At 45.8% G+C, this 18,735-nt stretch overlaps 1 protein-coding gene across 1 annotated transcript; it reads left to right on the top strand.

Moving 5' to 3' along the window:
• The first annotated feature begins 354 nt into the window (after positions 1-354).
• Positions 355-18,484, top strand: PTK6 (protein tyrosine kinase 6). The gene is made up of 8 exons (XM_005309591.4): positions 355-864; positions 1,930-2,051; positions 3,494-3,657; positions 11,726-11,879; positions 14,344-14,505; positions 15,478-15,659; positions 16,642-16,795; positions 17,572-18,484. Exons 1-8 carry the CDS (start codon positions 641-643, stop codon positions 17,760-17,762), a joined length of 1,353 nt encoding a protein of 450 aa, XP_005309648.3. The 5' UTR covers positions 355-640; the 3' UTR covers positions 17,763-18,484.
• Positions 18,485-18,735: the final 251 nt, after the last annotated feature.

Below are 18,735 nucleotides of genomic sequence, written 5' to 3'. Positions count from 1 at the left end.
CACTAGCAATGAAGCCATGACAACACGGCTAACCACCCAAATGATACCTCGGGTCCCAGGTGGGCTTGCAGAGCCCAGGATGAAGTCTGTCCTGCCACAGCGTCACTGCTATTCGTATGTGAGCTAGTTAAAGGTAGGCCTCGTATGTCTGCACATGCGTCAATCACCCCTCCCGATCGCAGTGCAGATTGTAGGTACCCTAAAGTGAAACCTCATCGTGTCACACATGCCCCTCCACCTCTGGCCTTTAGGTAGGCAGCCCTGCTTGCTTCACGGGGTTGGTGCCTTGCACCCACCTGAGACCGGGCAGCAATTCACTTGGCTTCCTTCTGGCCTTTTGTTGCCAAGAGAGGCGTGGCTTAAGGGCAGGGCAGCAATTTAGCTATAAAGAAGATGATGTGCAGAGGGCGTTATTGCAAAGTCTGCTCCTGACAGGTACCCTCTGACCTGCCTGCTATGAGATAAGTTGGCAGAATTACACAGACGCCTTTGGAAGGCAGCCGGAGACAAGCATTGCAGGGCTGCTCAACACAGCTCTTTAAAGAGCTCATGGCTGGAAAACGAGGAGAACCTTGTTGACTTTGGCTTTGCTGCGGGGAGACCGAACTCCTGCCATAATTCAGCTCCTCTACCCGGCAGCATGAATTCCAGGCTTGGAGCCAGTCCTCTGTACACCAGCCTCTGGGACTTTGAGGCCAGGACACTGACAGAAATCAGCTTCCGGGCAGGAGACCTCTTCCAGGTCATCAGGCAAGAAGGAGAATGGTGGTGGGCCAAGAAAGTCGATGGCTCGAACAGGATCCTAGCAGAAGGTTATGTTCCTTACAATTACTTAGCAGAGCAGGAGACAATGGAGGCAGAATCGTAAGTAAAACCCTGCTGGGGTCAGGAATCTTAACCACTGTTTAATGCTGGAAGATAAGAGGGCTTTGCATTTGGTAGCCAAATGGCAGTTTAGCCAAGCCAAGCAGTTTTGGGTGTCAGTCTCTGAGCTGATCCATAGATAGTGGCTTGTTTCTGTATAGGAAACTACAGCCCTTTTACAAAGGTTTGTGTTACAATGAAACACTGGGGCAGCATCCCACAAGGCAAGGCCAAAGAGAACCTGTGTCTGACACCCATATGCCCAGCGCTGGATGGCAAGGACAGCCTCTGGAAAGGGAAATAGGGAGGGCCAGATATCTAGGGCCTGAATATCGGCATGCTCTGGCTGCCTTCTTTGTGCCTTGCCAGTGACCCAGACCAGCCATAACCTCAGGTCAACAAGCTTCATTTATGGCTGTTTTGCCTCGCCAAGATGGTCCTGGGAAGCCTGGTCCCCTACTCTTTGGCTGTGAATCCCAGAGACAGTGAAGGTGTGTATGAAAAGCAGGTGGGAACGCCACTCCCACCAGTGACTGGCTGATGCTCTTTGTTAACCAGCTTCTGTAACTTAACTAACTTGTAAAGCGAACTCATCCATAGGGTTAATGGGGCCAATTAACCAGTGGCTAGTGCAGCCTGGACCCCTGTGATGAACTAGTGGGGTCCTGTGGAATATGATTAGCCAGCAAGTAAGCCAGCATGAGGAAGCTCTCCACCAGCAGCCACCCTGGTGCTAAACCTCATGGCATGAATTTATGTCCAGGGAGTTGGGATCTGGGTGCACCACAAAGACAATGCAGCAACCCCAAAAGAAGTCATAGATGCAGAAAGAGACTGAACCTTCCTTAGCTTGAGGGATGTGTTGATGGAGCAGGGGGCAGAGTCCTATCCTCTGAAGCAGGTTCTTTGTGGCTGGGGGATGCAGAACAGCGACACACTGACGTCTCTAGCTGGCCATGGAGTTGTTACAGTAGCACTAGCTAGGTTGATGCAGAGATCCCCGGGTGTGCTGACACTCTAGGGAGACTCCATCTCAGCACAGGTTTATTTTCTCTCCTCCTCCAGCTGGTTTTTTGGGCAGATCTCACGTTCCGAGACCTTACAGAGGCTGCTGTCGGAAAAGAACAAGACCGGGGCCTTTCTAATCCGAATCAGTGAGAAAAAAGATACTGACTACGTGCTTTCAGGTAAGTCGAACTATTTCTCTCCCTCCTTCTGACCCAACCTCTGTAACAAAGCACCAGCCCTTTTGCTTAGACCTCTGAATATGGAATTTCCTTTTCTGGACTATTTAGCAACTTCACAGGAGCCAGCCGTACTAAAGACACTATCCATTTTTTTGAATTGGCTATCTGAAAGGAGAAGGTTCTTCCAATTTAGAGTGCCCTGGCATTCAATGGTATGTCTTGATTTCTTTTTTTAATTTCTTTGTAAGAAGTAAAGGTATTTTTTTCTGCTCCGCCTGCTGCTATTAATAAGGCATTTTCCTGTGAAATTGTTGAGCTTGTTACGCCAGGGAATCGGTGAAACTGATCATAAACAAAGCTGTGTTAGATGCTGAAGATACCCCAATACCCCTTCCACCCACTTCTTTCATAGACAGTGATCTGGGTAGGTACAAACATTTTGGAAAGTTATGTGCTCAGCAGGCTGGCATGTCTCTTTAAGAAACCATCTGTGATCACTCTCCATTCCATAGTACAGAAATCACATACTACTTCCCCTCCTCCATCCCAGATCAAACGCATTGAAAGTTGTTCCTTTGAGCCAACTGCTCAGACAGCTGCTAGAAATGGGGATTCCGAGCCTCTCTGTTCCAGGAAGACAGCAGTAAAGTTTGCAGTCTGGCAGTTCCAGGGGTTAATCTCCTGCGGCTGCATCAAGTCTCAGGACAATACCTACCAGGAAACAGAGCAAAAATAACTCAGAGGTTTGCCAGTAATGAGTGATTTAAGTTAGTCAGGGCCTTAAATGTAAACATGTATTTAAACCTTAAAAAAAAAAACACATAGTTCCAGCTGAAACCAGGGCTTGTGAGTTCCAGGAAGACTTGTTGGAGGGCATGTGTCTAACAGAGGTGTGCACGGAGTCCATGTGCAGCAGGGAACAAGGATCAGAAACACAAGAGCAGAGGACACTGGATTCTTCTCTGCAAGCATTGGCAGTGTTTGAAGGGAACGGACTAAAATTCCTGACAGCATTGCTAGTCATCCCGGATACCCATTCTAGCTGGTTCCATATTTGGTTTATTTCAGTACTCAGAGTGAGCAAGGTGCTTTATAGACACTGTCTCCAGGGATTACAATCACCATTACACCTGTGCTGAGCACCCACAACTCTGCAGTCAATGAAAGCAACAGATTGTCCAGCACCTCTGACAGCCAGGTCTTAAGTTAAAGCAAATTGGTGATTTTAGTGAGAGATCACCACGTTCGATTCTGAAACCCAGGTGCAGGAGGTAGGCAGACCCTGTACAGATCCAAACCTTTCCCCCACCTGTGACAGGTGTGTGAGGAATGACTTCTTGCCTCCTGGCATGTTGTCAGTTACTGGAATGGGAAGGTAGCAGCACATTTAATGACTGCTTTGCATTGTGTGCTCCTCCCGCCTCTCCTCCTTGATTTCACAGTTCGGGATGACTCAATTGTGAGGCACTACAAGATCTGGCGGAACTCCCAGGGGAACCTCTACATGAACGCTGCGCTCTCCTTCCCAGATCTGCGCAGCCTGGTGGAGCATTACAAAGCGAAGAACCTCTCCCACGGCCTGAGACTGACAATTCCCTGCTGGAAGGTAAATCTGAACCAGCCAAGAACTGCCAGAATGATGCTTGTGGTGGGAGCGTTAGTTGGTGAGTGAGTCAGGATATGGAAGGACAAGTTTGATGTCTTCTTGCATGCAGGCCTGGAAGTCAGATGGGCTCAGTACAGGGGTGACTGGGTGAAATTTTATGGCCTGTGTTATATAGGAGGTCAGATGGGCTCGATCACAGGGTGAAATTCTCTGGTTTGTGTTCTACAGGAGATCTTAAAATCTATTAGTTAGACCAGGGGACTTGAAATCAGAAGACTTAAATGCTATTCCTGACTCTGTCACCGACTCTCTGACTTTGGGCACATCCTGAAACCTACCTGTGCCTCCGTTTCCCAATCTGTAACATGAGGAGAATAATACCCACTTTTGTAAAATCATTAGGAGGTAGATGTCTCATAAGCACCAAGGGCCAGATTTCAAAGGTATTTAAGTGCCTGGAGATGCAGATAAGTACATAGTAGCATTTTCACGAGATGTTAAACAGGTTAAGCCCCTAACTCCCATTGAAATCAATAAAAGTTAGATGCCTAATCTGTTTAGGCATTTTTGAAAATCCCTCTAGGCACTTACCTGCATCTTCAAGTGAGTAAATATCTTTGCAAATCTGGCCCTGCATATTCGTATTGTTAGGTGATACATGAGTTGGCACACTTATAGCATGAGAGAGATACCATGGTCTAGATCGGGGCGTGCACACTTTTTGGCCTGAGGGCCACATCGGGTTTCGTAAATTGTATGGAGGGCCGGTTAGGAGAGGGGGTCGTGGGCCCTCCGCCCCCGGGACCCCTGCTCCATCCACACACCCCCGCTTCCTGTCTCCTGACCACCCCCGGACTCCCGCCGCCCCATCCAACCCCTCCTCTCATTCCTGATGGCCCCCCACAGGACCCCTGCCCCATCCAACCACCCCTTCCTCCTGTCCCCTGCCTGCCCCCGGAACCCCTGCCTGCTCCCTGCCACCCCATCCAACCCCCCCTCCTTCCTGACTGCGCCCTGGGACCCCTGCTCCCATTCAACCCCTTGTTCCCCCTCCCCGATCACCATCCACACCCCCACCCCGACCACCACCCCGAACTCCCCTGCCTCTATCCAACCCCCCCTCCCCGCCCCCTTACCATGCTGCCTGGAGCACCGGTGGCTGGCGGCGCTACAGCCGCACTGCCCAGCTGGATCCAGGTCACGCCACTGCCACCACGCAGCACAGAGCACCAGGTCAGGCCGGGCTCTGCAGCTGCTCATAGCCCCGTCGCCCAGAGCATTGCGCCGGCGGCGGAGTGAGCTGTGGCTGCAGGGGAAGGGGAACAGCAGGGGAGGTGCCAGGGCTAGCCTCCTGGGCCAGGAGCTCGGGGCTGGGCAGGATGGTCCCGCAGGCCATCGTTTGCCCACCCTTGGTCTAGATAATACTTAGTCCTGCCATGAGTGCAGGGGACTGGACTAGATGACCTCTCAAGGCCCTTCCAGTGGTATGATTCTATGACGTCAGGAACTCAGCCAGAGGTTATGGGTCTATTATAGGAATTGAGTGGGTGAGGTTCTGTGGTCTGCAAAGTGCAGGAGGTTAGACCAGATGATCACAATGGTCCCGTCTGGCCTTAAAGTCTATGAGTCTATAAGAGTCATGAGAATGATTAAAGAATTGGATAACATGCCTTATAGTGATAGACTCTAGACTCAATCTGTTTAGCTTAACAGAGAGAAGGCTAAGGGGTGGCTTGATCACACTCTGTACGTACCTGCATGAGGAACAAAACTTTGATAATGGGCTCTTCAGTCTAGCAGACAAAGGTATAACAAGAGCTAATGGCTGGACATTGACGTTAGACAAATTCAGACTAAATAAAGCACCATTTTTTTTTTTAACAGTGGAACACCTTACCAAGGGCTGTGGTGGAGTCCCCATCACTGACAATTTTAAAATCCAGATTTGATGTTTTTCTAAAAAATATGCTCTCGTTCAAACAGAAATTAATTCAGGGAAGACCCACGGCCTGTCTTATCCAGGAGATCACGCTTGTTAATCACAATGGTCCTTTCTGGCCTTATAAAGCTGCGAATGAGTAAATAAATCCGCCCCTGACACAGAAATGCACACTTAGGCTACATCTACACTACAGGGGGGAGTCGATTTAAGATACGCAAATTCAGCTACGCGAATAGCGTAGCTGAATTCGACGTATCGCAGCCGACTTACCCCGCTGTGAGGACGGTGGCAAAATCGACCTCTGCGGCTTCCTGTCGATGGCGCTTACTCCCACCTCCGCTGGTGGAGTAAGAGCTTCGATTCGGGGATCGATTGTTGCGTCCCGATGGGACGCGATAAATCGATCCCCGAGAGGTCGATTTCTACCCGCCGATTCAGGCGGGTAGTGTAGACCTAGCCTTAGTGTCAACCGAACACTGCCATCCAGTGACTGCACGTATATTATATACTCCTGGGGGAATTCTGCCCCACTGAACGCATACAGAATTCATATCCTCTGCAGATTTCTTTGCTCCCCACAGAAAAATGGGGAAGCAAACAAATCTGCGGGGGACACACGCCGCTTCCCAGGGAGCCCGGACATCTCTCTTCGAGCACCTGGAGCAGCCAGTGGAGATGTAAATCACTGCGGGGGGTGCAGGGCTGGGCACGTGTGGGGAAACATCAATCACTGCCAGGCGGACGGGGCTGGACATGCATGTGACTGAATGAGCGAGAGAGGCTATTGCAACACACCCGGCATGGAGGGATAGAGCTTCAGGTTGTTTGGAGGTAGGCTCAAGGCAGGCTTTATCCCCTCAAGAAGGCTAACGGCATTTTGGGCTGTATAAGTAGGGGCATTGCCAGCAGATCGAGGGACGTGATCATTCCCCTCTATTCGGCATTGGTGAGACCTCATCTGGAGTACTGTGTCCAGTTTTGGGCCCCACGCTACAAGAAGGATGTGGAAAAACTGGAAAGAGTCCAGCAGAGGGCAACCAAAATGATTAGGGGTCTGGAGCACATGATTTATGAGGAGAGGCTGAAGGAACTGGGATTGTTTAGTCTGCAGAAGAGAAGAATGAGGGGGGATTTGGTAACTGCTTTCAACTACCTGAAAGGGGGTTCCAAAGAGGATGGATCTAGACTGTTCTCAGTGGTACCAGATGTCAGAACAAGGAGTAATGGTCTCAAGTTGCAGTGGGGGAGGTTTAGGCTGGATATTAGGAAAAACTTTTTCATTAGGAGGGTGGTGGAATCTCCTTCCTTAGAGGTTTTTAAGGTCAGGCTTGACAAAGCCCTGGCTGGGATGATTTAGTTGGGGGTTGGTCCTGCTTTGAGCAGGGGTTGGACTAGATCACCTCCTGAGGTCCCTTCCAACCCTGATATTCTATTCTATGATTCTATTCTATTCTAAGAAGAGCAGAAAATGTAGCAACCTTCCTGCTTAGTTGTTACTGTTCCTACTGTTATTGAATTGTTCCCATTCTTAATCAATTCCCCCAGCAGCATAAAACAGGTGTAAAAGTTTTAAGGCTCCTTTACATTGCCAGAGTGGTATAAAGGCGCCTTATTGTAAATGACAGGAAGGGAATCCTCAGCTAGGAAGATCTATGTGGTTTCTTGCTTTTTTTCCTCTGCCCGAGTGGCACAATGGAGATAGATTACAGTTCAGGATCTATTTTACTTACCCATTTAAAAAAAAAAAGACTTTGAGGGCAAATAAAACATTTATCAAGCAGTCAATAAAATGTCAGGACAGTCAGAACCGAGCACTTCCCGAAGTAGCCAGGCAGGTCCAGATGAAGTTACCAAAGGGATATTCATTCTTGTGCATGACGTGAATGGCTTTAACATCCTGCACCGAAAACAGCTACACCAGCTTCTCATGCAAAACTGCACGCGAAGGGGGACAAATTATTTTGCGCATCCTGCAATGTTGTTCTCAATCATGACCAACAGTCTGTAATTTGTTGATCATTTTGCCTTAAAAAAAAAAAAAACGCAAACTGAAGGAAGATATGGCTCAAGAGGAAGGCAGAAACATGTACACTGAAAAACAAAACACAGGTGGAGAAAGAACGTGTGGAGGTGAGTGGAAATATCAGAAAATGTTATAATATAGAAAAATAAGATAAGTAGCTTAGAAGAGCTATAGCGATGGGGTCTCCGCTTGCTTGGAGATCTTGAATAGACAGCTCTGTTTTTAAACTTTTTTTAAGTGATGACTATGGTCAGTTTTCTGTTGATAATAATACACTCTACACTGTCACTTTTGCATTTTCATGTGATGTTCTACAGTCGACTGTAATTTAATAATGCACTTTTGTTATTGAGTGTGAGTCTCCTGAATAGAGGCATAAGCCAAATAACTAAATATTACAATATATATATAATCATGTGATCATTTACTATACTATAAATCTAAATTAAAATCTAGACATTCGGAACTAAATGCAGGGGGAGGGATAGCTCAGTGGTTTGAGCATTGGCCTGCTAAACCTAGGGTTATGAGTTCAATCCTTGAGGGGGCCATTTTGGGATCTGGGGCAAAAATCTGTCAGGGGATTGGTCGTGCTTTGAGCAGGGGGTTGGACTAGATGACCTCCTGAGGTCCCTTCCAACCCTGATATTCTATGATTCTATAATGTGAATAAATGTATTAATCTAAGATTAAAGATGTCACATGGATAGTAAACATTGGTGCTCACTCAAGACTTATCTAACTTCTCTACTTTCAGATTTTTACAGCATGAGTGAAGACACTAGTGGGTGCCAACATTCCTATGTCAAAGACTGACCACCCACTTGTGCAAGATTTTCTTGACAGCAGGGTCTGGAACGGTGGTGCAATTCCTGATAGGACACAATTGACTGAGGCACTCACCCAAAGTGTACCTCAAAGAAAAGGAAAACTTAAAACTGAAGCTTAAAGACAAGAAAATCGCTGTTATCTTTGATGACTGTACTGTTTGCACCATTAGAACCTGCTTGCCATGGGCATGCTAACTCTTTTTTGGTGGATAAAGTGTTTTTGATGCTGTTAATCAGTCAGCTGTTTCACAGGCTGTAGTCAAAGCAGGAAATGAGTACCAGCTTGATTATGAAAATGTTTTAGTAATTGATACTGACAATGTTAGTTGCATGTAAAAGGCATTTAATTCTGTGTTTTTGACACTGTTTCCAAATTCTGTCCATATCACCTGTTTAGCACGTATTGTTAATTTAATTAGTGGATCATTTCGAAAGCCTTTTCAGCTGGTTGATACACATGTAAAGTGCTTCAAAAACATCTTCTATAACTCTGGTAGTAGGAAAGTGTGGTACCTCCATTTCATTAACCAGAAACTACAACAGGAGTCTCCAGATGCAAAAGCATCCAGACCTTCTAGCCCGGGTAGAACATGCTGGAACATCTGGTTCCATGATATTCAGTATCACGCTAAGAACTTTCAGTTCTACAAAGAGTTCTTCAGTGAAGAGAGCAACAGCAACTCCTCAGTTTCTGTGCTAACTGTTCAGAAAATGCTGAATGACCCAACTAAATATGTGTTATTGAAAGTACAGGTCGCTTTTGTACAGATGGCTTTTCTAGCACAGAAAGGTGAACAAATTGTCAGTTTAAATCTGGCATTTGCAAGCAGGAAGCCTTGCACTGTGAAAGCATTTGACCTTCTGGAAGAAGAGCAGATATATTGCAGTTCACATCTAGAGCTCCCTTCAGAAAGCACCTCAGAGTTTTTCAAATGTAGGGAAAATGTATCTCCTGTTGAAAGACTTGTCTTTCTAGATCTCTTTAAAGAGGCATTCCATGAAGCTTCTCAAAAGCTTGACAAATATTTGTCCTTTGGACAACCAGGTCTGAATTTACTGAAGGCTTGTAGGTTATTTGATCCTCATTGTGTTTATATCTTGCCAATACACTGTGTGAGTGTTTTCAAGCAATACCTGGTTTTTCTGAGGTACCTGAACAGGAGCTAAAACTGTACAGGGAAAAGATTGTGCTTGAAGCTATTCAAAGTAAACCTATTTTTGTAGACCTCCAAGTCTTTTGGCTTTTGGTGAAAGAGAAGATTCCAAATATCGCCAAATTGGCTTTGAATTGCATAAATGTTGTCTCAAACCCTGCAGATGGAAAGAGGAAGTTTTTCACTGTACAGTTTTATCCTTTCCGCAGGAAGGAAATCACTAAGGCTTGGTCTACACTACCCCCCTAATTCGAACTAAGGTACGCAACTTCAGCTACGTGAATAACGTAGCTGAAGTCGAAGTACCTTAGTTCGAACTTACCTTGGTCCACACTCGGCAGGCAGGCTCCCCCGTCGACTCCGCGGTACTCCTCTCGCCGAGCTGGAGTACCGCAGTCGACGGCGAGCACTTCCGGGTTCGACTTATCGCGTCCAGACTAGACGCGATAAGTCGAACCCAGAAGTTCGATTTCCAGCCGTCGAACTAGCGGGTAAGTGTAGCCAAGGCCTAAATGAGAAAAACTTGAAGGCTCTTTGTTTTCTGTACTATAATTTAAATAAAAATACTGGATTGCATTGAAATGCAAGACAATGATTAGCAAAAATGAATGACTTTCATATGTGAAAGTCTGAGCAATTTAAAGTGACATTTTCTACTTTATTTTTATTCTGCAGTTTGGTGTTCTGTAATGTAATTTCAATGAAAATCCAGATTATAACTGGAATGCGGGTATTGGTTACCAAGTATTTGCAATGTAACTTTCATGTGTTTAGGAAATGCTGGATTGTTGTTGTGACTTTTTTCTGTATTGCAGTTTAAATAAATTACTAAAATAATTGAAATGGGCATGATTATATTGCGTTATTTTGACAAATAAAATATGGAGAATTTTGCAGAATTTTTGGTGCAGAATTCCCCAGGAGTAAAATTATACAAGTTCTTCCAATGTTGTATATACATCCTATTAGTCACTGCCCATTCTGTAAGATCAGCAACTATAGAAATCAAATTTGCTTGGCAAAAATCAATCCCTGGTGTAAATATTGAAGTCAGGGGAGTTACCCTCAGGATGATGGCAAATTAATGCATAAGCATATCAAGAAATGGCAAGGGAGACTGAAGGAGCAAGGTATCAGGATAGCATCTCAGATTGGCAGATGGTTTGGGTGTATATTGGAACTTTGTGTGGGTAGAAGATTGAGTGTTATCTAGGGGGTATGCATCTATGTCATTTGACTAAGGAAGCATGTAGCATCTCTTATGCTCACCCAGTGACATGGAAATAGCAGCTGATACATAGACCATTCCTTAACCCCTTCACTGCTGCCTGTACACACATGCCTCACTGCAGCAGAAGAAGGATGCAATGAAGAAGCCTTGTCTCGCAAATAGGACACCTGTAGAGAAGTCAGACAGGCCACCAGCTTTTGCTTCATGGATATTCATGTTGGAAACCTGAGATTTGGCAACAAAAAATCATAGACTTCACCCTAGGGGAAAAATCATTTCCAGTTGTGACTATTTCACCCAGGCTGCAGTTAGGAACTTGGCCTGGGGTGCAACTTTGCTCTCTAGATAGTGAAGTCTCATTTGTTTTTGGAAGAAAAAAAAAACACTTTTTCCTTGGTGAAGTGGCATGGGGTTTATGCTTGTGGATGTTGCCTTTCATGTTGCAAAAGAGAAAGTGAAGAAAGAAAAGGGGGCATTTTTGCAAGTGGAAAAACATGTGTTGCCCTGCCCCAAAATGGTCTAATTGTCTAGGTGCTTACATGGCTTCCTTCAATGTGGTCTGCAAACATCTCCATGGTATCTGAGTACTTCCATGGTAATGACACATTGTAGGAGCATATCCTGGAACATCTGGTTGTCACCGAGTGGTGTAGAGCGAATATAACACCCTTTCTCTGGATGTATAATCACATCAATCACCCTGATCGATTGGTCCATCACCCCTTGCAGAGAGCACTGATCACAACACATCATTCATGTTGTTCTAGCCAGGCCTTCAGCCACCTGCTGGCCCAGCTGCCAGTGGTGGACCTATATCTCCATTATTTCTCCTGATGGACTTTCTCAGGCTGAAACATTATAAAGTTGTTTTGTTGTTGTTTAATCTAGCAAGAACAAGAGCCTCTTCCTCACTGGGATGACTGGGAAAGACCCAGAGAAGAATTCAGTCTGGTCAAGAAGCTGGGAGCTGGATACTTTGGAGAAGTCTATGAAGGATACTGGAAAAACAAGGTCAAAGTTGCAATTAAAACAATCCCCAAAGGTGAGAACTTTTATTCTGGAGGAATGTTTGTGCGCTTTATCTAGAGAGTGTAGCGGTGGCTTGTCGTCTTTTTGCTACTTCAGCTTCCCCCACTGTCTGGCTACTCTCAACCGCTGGCCAAACCGAAACTCTGCCCTTTTCAGGATAACGAGAGTCCATTGACAACAAACAACTGTTCCAACCCAAGTTTAAGCCTTTACCCCTGAGTCCAGTGCTTCTCACACAGGCAGCTCCCGAACAAAGAACTTACCCTTCCCACAGTTCCGGACTCCTGTCTGCTTCTTTGCCCTTTTCCCTGGATCTTTCTCAGACTGCTTCCCACAGCCCCTTCTAACCTCCTTCCCTGATTTCCTCTCAGCAAAGACCCCAGTCCCTGTGGCAGCAGCATCTCTTATGTAGTCACTGTAGACCTGCCTTCCACTCTGTGGTAGAGGGTCGTCAGTCGTTGTTGTGGGTGGTTTTTTTGTTTGTTTGTTTGTTTGTTTTTTAAAGGGTCGTGAAGAAATGCAAAGTATTTGTAACCACAGTGGTTATGGTGCAAACTCACCCCCCACCCCTGAGGCTTGCCTTTATCCTTGACTTATATAATAACAAAGCCCTGGGGCAGGCCTGTACCTACAACATGAACGGTAGCCCCAACTCCGAGCAGGCTGTTCCTAGGGTTTCTCTCTGAAAGACCTTCCTCCGGCTCCAGAAAGGCTACCCTAGGTTAAAACCCAGCCAGTTCTATGGATTTAAGTGTGTTAGCCTGCATCTTAATGAGTATTGAGAGACCTTCTCGCTTGTGTGACGCTAATTGAGCCAACATGATTGAAAAACACGTCCTTTGTGCCCATCAGGACATGGCTTTGTAGTCCTGAAATGGAGATAATAAGTTCCACTTGGTCCAGCTGCCAAAATGAGTCACTAAAGTCCCGTGACTCCATGCAGGGTCCTAAAGCTGATACCCAGTGTGGCAAAATGGCCAATGTTGGTATGGTGGGTCCCACGCTTTTCTTGGTGAGGGGTGCTAGGACACCATCCCTTGCCCCGCTAGTGGCCCGGGAAGGTGGTAGAGGAGAGAAGCGGGGAAGGAGTCTGGGTTTGCGCCTCACCCTGAGCCCCAGCCCCTCTAAACCCCAGCAGGTTTCTTACCCTCTTCCCCCTTGGGTAGGGTTACCCTCAGTCCTTGACACTGGGGAAGGGAGTCTCCCTTCCCTCCAAACTCCAGTCCTCTCTCCTTCCTCCCACCACCCTGTCTGCCTGAAGCAGGGTTTTTTATTAGGTTCCTGACAGGGCCTTAATTGAAGGTGCTCCAATTAACCTGTAGTAACCTTCCCTACTCTACAGGGAACCGCGCCTTAGTAGGCCTAGGGCTTATACCCGCCCACTTCCCAGCACCCAATAAGATCACTCTCCCACTGCTCCCTGGCCCTGCTGTGTCTCACCCATCACAGTATTGGTATGCTGAGAGGTACGGGTGACTGAATGGGTCACAAACCTCTTTGAGATGGGGTGTGACTACACCCTTCAATTAACACAACTCTCAGGATAAGTTAAGCACAAGTGCCTCCCTTAAGACAACAGGGGTTGTGAACCCACCCAGAAGTTTTACTGGGTGGGCAGAGCAGAGGAGCTTTTGGCTGAGGTGAGTACAATGTGACCCTGGAAAAGCTAGAGAGTCTGGTGTTGGCTAAAAAGGCTTGGGGCCATAAGCTAAGACACTGCTTCTTTTGTTCTCGACGACTCCTGCATTGAGAGAAGCAGGCCTTTGGACTATTTCCTTGTAGGTTAGGGGTCGGCAACCTTTCAGAAGTGGTGTGCTGAGTCTTCATTTATTCACTCTAATTTAAGGTTTCGTGTGCCAGTGATACATTTTAACATTTTTAGAAGGTCTCTTTCTATAAGTCTATAAGATAGAACTAAACTATTGTTGATTGTAAAGTAAATAAGGGTTTTAAAATGTTTAAGAAGCTTCATTTAAAATGAAATTAAAATGCAGAGCCTCCAGGACCGGTGGCCAAGACCCGGGCAGTGTGAGTGCCACTGAAAATCAGCACGCGTGCCATAGGTTGCCTACTCCTGTTGTAAATAAACAAGATTGCATCAAAGAAAATGCCAGACTCCATCAATTTCTGCTTCCAACTGGAACATCCTCCCGGCCCCGAAATTTGACTAGCTGCATAGGTCGAAAAGGGGCAACAGTATTAATATTGTCATCTCAAGAGTAACACCAGAGACTAGCTCTGTGAAATGCCCCATTTTAGGATTCTGCATCTCTTATCTACGAAGGGGTGTTAGTGGGACAATTTCTTTGTCCAGATATTCTTAGTTGCTTTATGATGGACATGAATGCCCGTGTCTCCATCTCTCTTAGGTTTCTGCCAATAGCCTCTTGGACTTGGAAGAGGTAATTCAATGTAAAGATCTCTATTAAAGCACCTCATTCCTTTCCATTCTCTTTTCTTACGTGGCTCCTTTGCAGCTGACCTGACGTACCAGGCCACTTTCAAGAACGAAACCGAGGTCATGAAGAATCTGAGGCACAAGCACATCCTCTCCCTCTATGCCATCTCTTCTGTTGGAGATCCTGTCTACATCATCACCGAGCTCATGCTCAAAGGAAACCTGCTAGATTTTCTCCGAGGTAAGGCAGATTAGTGGTGCTCCCTGGTGACTTCAAGCCATGGTGAGTTGAGAAAGAGGTTTGATCTTCAAGCTGCCCCCTCCCTTCTTCCTTAACTTACAGCGATGATACAAGCTTAGGTTAAAAACAGGGCACTGGAGGATGTATCATAAAAACTAGAGGATGATCTCCAGGAAGGAGCTGTCTCTGGAACAAGGATGACTGATCTAGTAGTAGGTGAAGCCAGTGGCAGCTGTGGTAGTTCAGGCAGTAGCTGTCTCATGTAGGGCACCCAACAACTGAGGCCTCCAAAATAATTGGTGGACATTTTTGAAAATGGTGGTCTAGTCTCTTAGGAACCACAGGTACTTCACAGTTCTGGGATTAAGCAGGTGGAAAGTGACCCAGGGTTCACTTTTTGAAACCATCTTAAGAAGCTAAGTCTCTCATTGGACTCCTAAGGCGCAGATTTTCAAAGGTATTTTAGGTCCCTACACTCTTGGGAGTTAAGCATCTAAATACCTTTGAGGCTCAGGGCCTAAGTCACTTTTTAAAAAGAAATTTAGGGTCCTAAGTGACTTAGTTGCTTTTGAAAATTTTAGCCCAAGACCATTGTGGCGGGTAGATACTAAACCCATGCCAGTGGTTACCTTATACTTTTCAATGGCAGAGATAATTTAATTGTGGGGAAAAGTCAGAGGCACAATTTCATCCTTGCTGTCCATCCATCATTGGTTTTAACAACAGCAGGGATGGAATTCACTAAGTTCAGTGATGTCATGCAAGGAAGTGCAATGCAGAGATCTATTGTGTTGGGGGTATGCTCTTACCCTTGTTTGATTTCTACACAGGCTTCCATGACCAGCTAAGATCTTGCTTTGCCTTTTCACCACAGTGTGCCTTCCACCACCCAGAGCTATTTTCCTGTCTTTGATCCACATGGCCGTTGGAGCTAGATAATAATAGAAGGATCTTTTGTTCACTTTTTATCAGCGTCAGAAGGGGAGCATCTGGAAATGACCGACCTGGTTGACATGGCATCCCAAGTGGCTGATGGGATGTGCTACTTAGAGTCTCAGAATTTTATTCACCGAGATTTAGCTGCGAGAAATATTCTTGTTGGAGAAAACAACATCTGCAAAGTGGGTGACTTTGGCCTGGCCAGGCTTATCAAGGTATTGTAAATCAATTCAGGGCTGACAGTGGTTGGTTTGGAAGGGGGAAGTAAGGAAATGTGATTCCTGAACCCTGATGAATCCCTCAGTGAGCTTATGATAACATAAGCCCACTGATGGTTAATAACCATGAGCCATAATCTGCTCCGAGTTACCCCCATGCAACCATGGATTTCCTCCATGGCGCTCTGAATACATTCCCCTCTGAGTAATGTTAAAATGTGGCTAACTTTGGACACACAAATTAATGGAGCAACAGGCGCGTTTGCAAAGGAATTGTCTCAGGGCCTGATTCTGCAACCCATTCTCATGCAGGATAGAGTTTACTCATGTGAGTAATTCCATTCAACTCAGCGGGCGACAAGAGGTGAGGAAGGATTGTAGAATAAGGCGGGTTGGAATGGATCCAATGATCAGTAGATGGGAGAAGCTTTCCACAGCAGGTGCTTCTCAACCCCGAAACAACATCAACGCCGAATACACTAATGATCTCTTACGGCCAAATCCCTCCTAGTTTTCTGTGATTGCAGAAGGCCTGGGAGCTGCGGAACCAGTGTGGTTGCATTGGCCAAGAGTTGCGGGGCAGGATATAGAGCCAATATGGGATGTGAAGCCGTCCATCGAGGCTCCCTGCCCAGTAGCATGTAGGGAGAAGGCCAGGGATGGGATCTCTGTGGGGATTGCGGGAGCATGGGAGAGTCATGGAATATTGTGCTGGGCTGATGTGGACTGCACGGAGGAGCTCCACAGCTAGTGTGGGAGGGTGAGTCCTCTCTTTCTGCTTTGCCCAGTTTTTCAGACTGGTCTCATGCCTGGTCCTTGGAGAGCAATTACCCAGTCTCACCTGCTGCAAAAATCCCAGTTTTGTTTCCTTCAGTCCAAACCGAATGGCACCAATTTTTGACATCTGGAGGGAGCAGAGCGCTGCTTCCAGGAACTGTATCTACCTCTCCTTTTAATCACAGATCCTTTGTGTTTGCAGGATGATGTGTACTTGTCTTACTCCCACAATATCCCCTATAAATGGACAGCCCCTGAGGCCATTTCCCACGGACGCTATTCCATCAAGTCCGATGTTTGGTCTTTTGGGATCCTTCTGTATGAAATTATCACCTATGGGCAGATTCCATACCCAGGTATTGTGCCTGAATGGCGAGGAGTTGCACACAGCATAAGTTTTAATTTCACGAGGAATCGTGGAAAGCACCTGCTTTGTGTTTGGTTTGGAGTCCAAGGTAGAGGCATTGGCAAGAAGCCGTGATGACTAGAGCTGTGCAAATAATGGATTTTTCAGGTCACTGGCTATTCTGAAAAAGGAAAGAAAATTGTTTTGATTTTGAGCATTTTGGAAAAGTTTTTTAATTTTTTTTAAAATAAGATAAAGGAAATTTTGAAACAAAAAGTCACTTCAAATGGGAAGATGAATACATTTCATTTGGGATTTTCTAAATGAAACATTTTGGTTCTTTTGGCATTTTTTAAAAGTTGTTTTTGAACAGAAACTATTTGATGAAACTGACATGTTTCGATGTTACCAAATCTGCATTCTTCATTGAAAATAAATGTCAAACATTTTCACCCAGCTCTTGTGCTGACAAGATGCACACGTTACGGGCATCAAAGCTTGGGAAAACACTCTTCTTCTGATTGCATCACAGTATAAAGCAAGATTAAAGTCTCCTTTCTGCCCTCAGTTAACCAGCATCTTTCCCACTGACTTCCACGAGTGTAACTCAGGGCAGAATTGAGCATGGCAATTTATATTCCAGCCACTTTCCCAAGTGCGTACAAGAATGCTTCAAGAAGGAATAATGGCACTTACCCCCAAAGATACTGGATTCCAGTTGTTATTCTGGCTGTACTTGGGTTATGCAGTTATGCTTCTAATATACTTTTTCTTCCTTATTTGTAGGTATGAGTAACAGCGAGGTTTGCAAAAAAGTCCAAACAGGTTTCCAAATGTTCCGCCCGCCAAAGTGCCCACCCATGCTCTATGAAATCATGCGCAAGTGCTGGCACCTGAGTCCAGATCAGAGGCCTGACTTCCAGTACCTCAAAGGGAAACTCCACAGTTTCACGCTCTACGAGAACCCAGGGCGATAGCTGCACCAGGAGCCCTTCTCTTTCTGTTTCCTTTCATCTCTTTTGAAGCCTGACATTTCTGTTATAAAGACCTCGGGGATATGAAACCAATAGCTCTCTGGCCTCTGAAACAAGTACACAATGTAGCCTTGGATATCTGCAGGCTTTTCCTAGGTCATTTTCTGATATACTAAGGATACATGCTTAAAGAACCGCTGTTTCCAGAGAAGATTAATCTATTTCAGGAGCAAGGACTCATGTCACTTATCAATCATTTCACACACAAATCTGAAGCAACACAAGCAAAACCATTTGGGGTTGATTCTCTCCCAATAAAAGACAATATATTCCTTCTGTCCACCTTGCAAATTCATTTCAAGACTTCCTGCTGACCGGACCATTGTATATTTACGCCTGCTCCACAGACGCGATGGTGTTCTGTAAGACTTAATTTTTGCAGTAATGTTAGAATGTGTAAATGATTAGCAAAATCTATGACAATAATCGACATGTCCCGGGGGGAACTTTTATTGGACTCCACTGTGAGGAATAACAGAATGATCAGCTGTGCAAGACTCCAGGGTCTTGGAAAGGGAGCAATGGGAATCTATTGGGAAAGGTGGGTGGATCAGTAGAAAGAGAGAACACCTGATTCCATTCAAAATGTGCTGTAGGGAGCCCGTGCCTTGAACTGCAAGTGTGGATTCTGTTGCTTTGCTTCAATACAAATTGTTATACACTGACTGCTGCGCTAGGTGGGGTCACTGGATGCTCCCCCTGTTCAAAAAGTGCATCATCGTGGTCATTAATGTATAATTCTGCACCACACAGTGGGTGCAATCCAGGATATATTTTTAGAATGATGAGTGTTGGCCCCAAATCCATTATGTTCCCTTTCAATCCATCTTTTTTTTTTATTTGCTCCACTCCCCATTATACAACATAACTGTCCCTGTATTTTAACTATCTCAAATCACCAGCTGGGCGGGAGGGG

Source organism: Chrysemys picta, chromosome 13 (assembly GCF_011386835.1).
Source record: "Chrysemys picta bellii isolate R12L10 chromosome 13, ASM1138683v2, whole genome shotgun sequence".
Classification (NCBI taxonomy): Eukaryota; Metazoa; Chordata; order Testudines; family Emydidae; genus Chrysemys; species Chrysemys picta.
The sequence above is the reverse complement of the archived record's forward strand: the minus strand, read 5'-3'. Positions and strand labels throughout refer to the sequence as shown.

Coding starts and splice junctions, on each gene's coding strand:
- PTK6 (XM_005309591.4), top strand. CDS start 641: ATGAATTCCAGGCTTGGAGCCAGTCCTCTGTACACCAGCCTCTGGGAC. Junction 865..1,929: donor GAGACAATGGAGGCAGAATC/GTAAGTAAAACC, acceptor CTCCTCCTCCAG/CTGGTTTTTTGGGCAGATCT. Junction 15,660..16,641: donor GCCTGGCCAGGCTTATCAAG/GTATTGTAAATC, acceptor TTGTGTTTGCAG/GATGATGTGTACTTGTCTTA.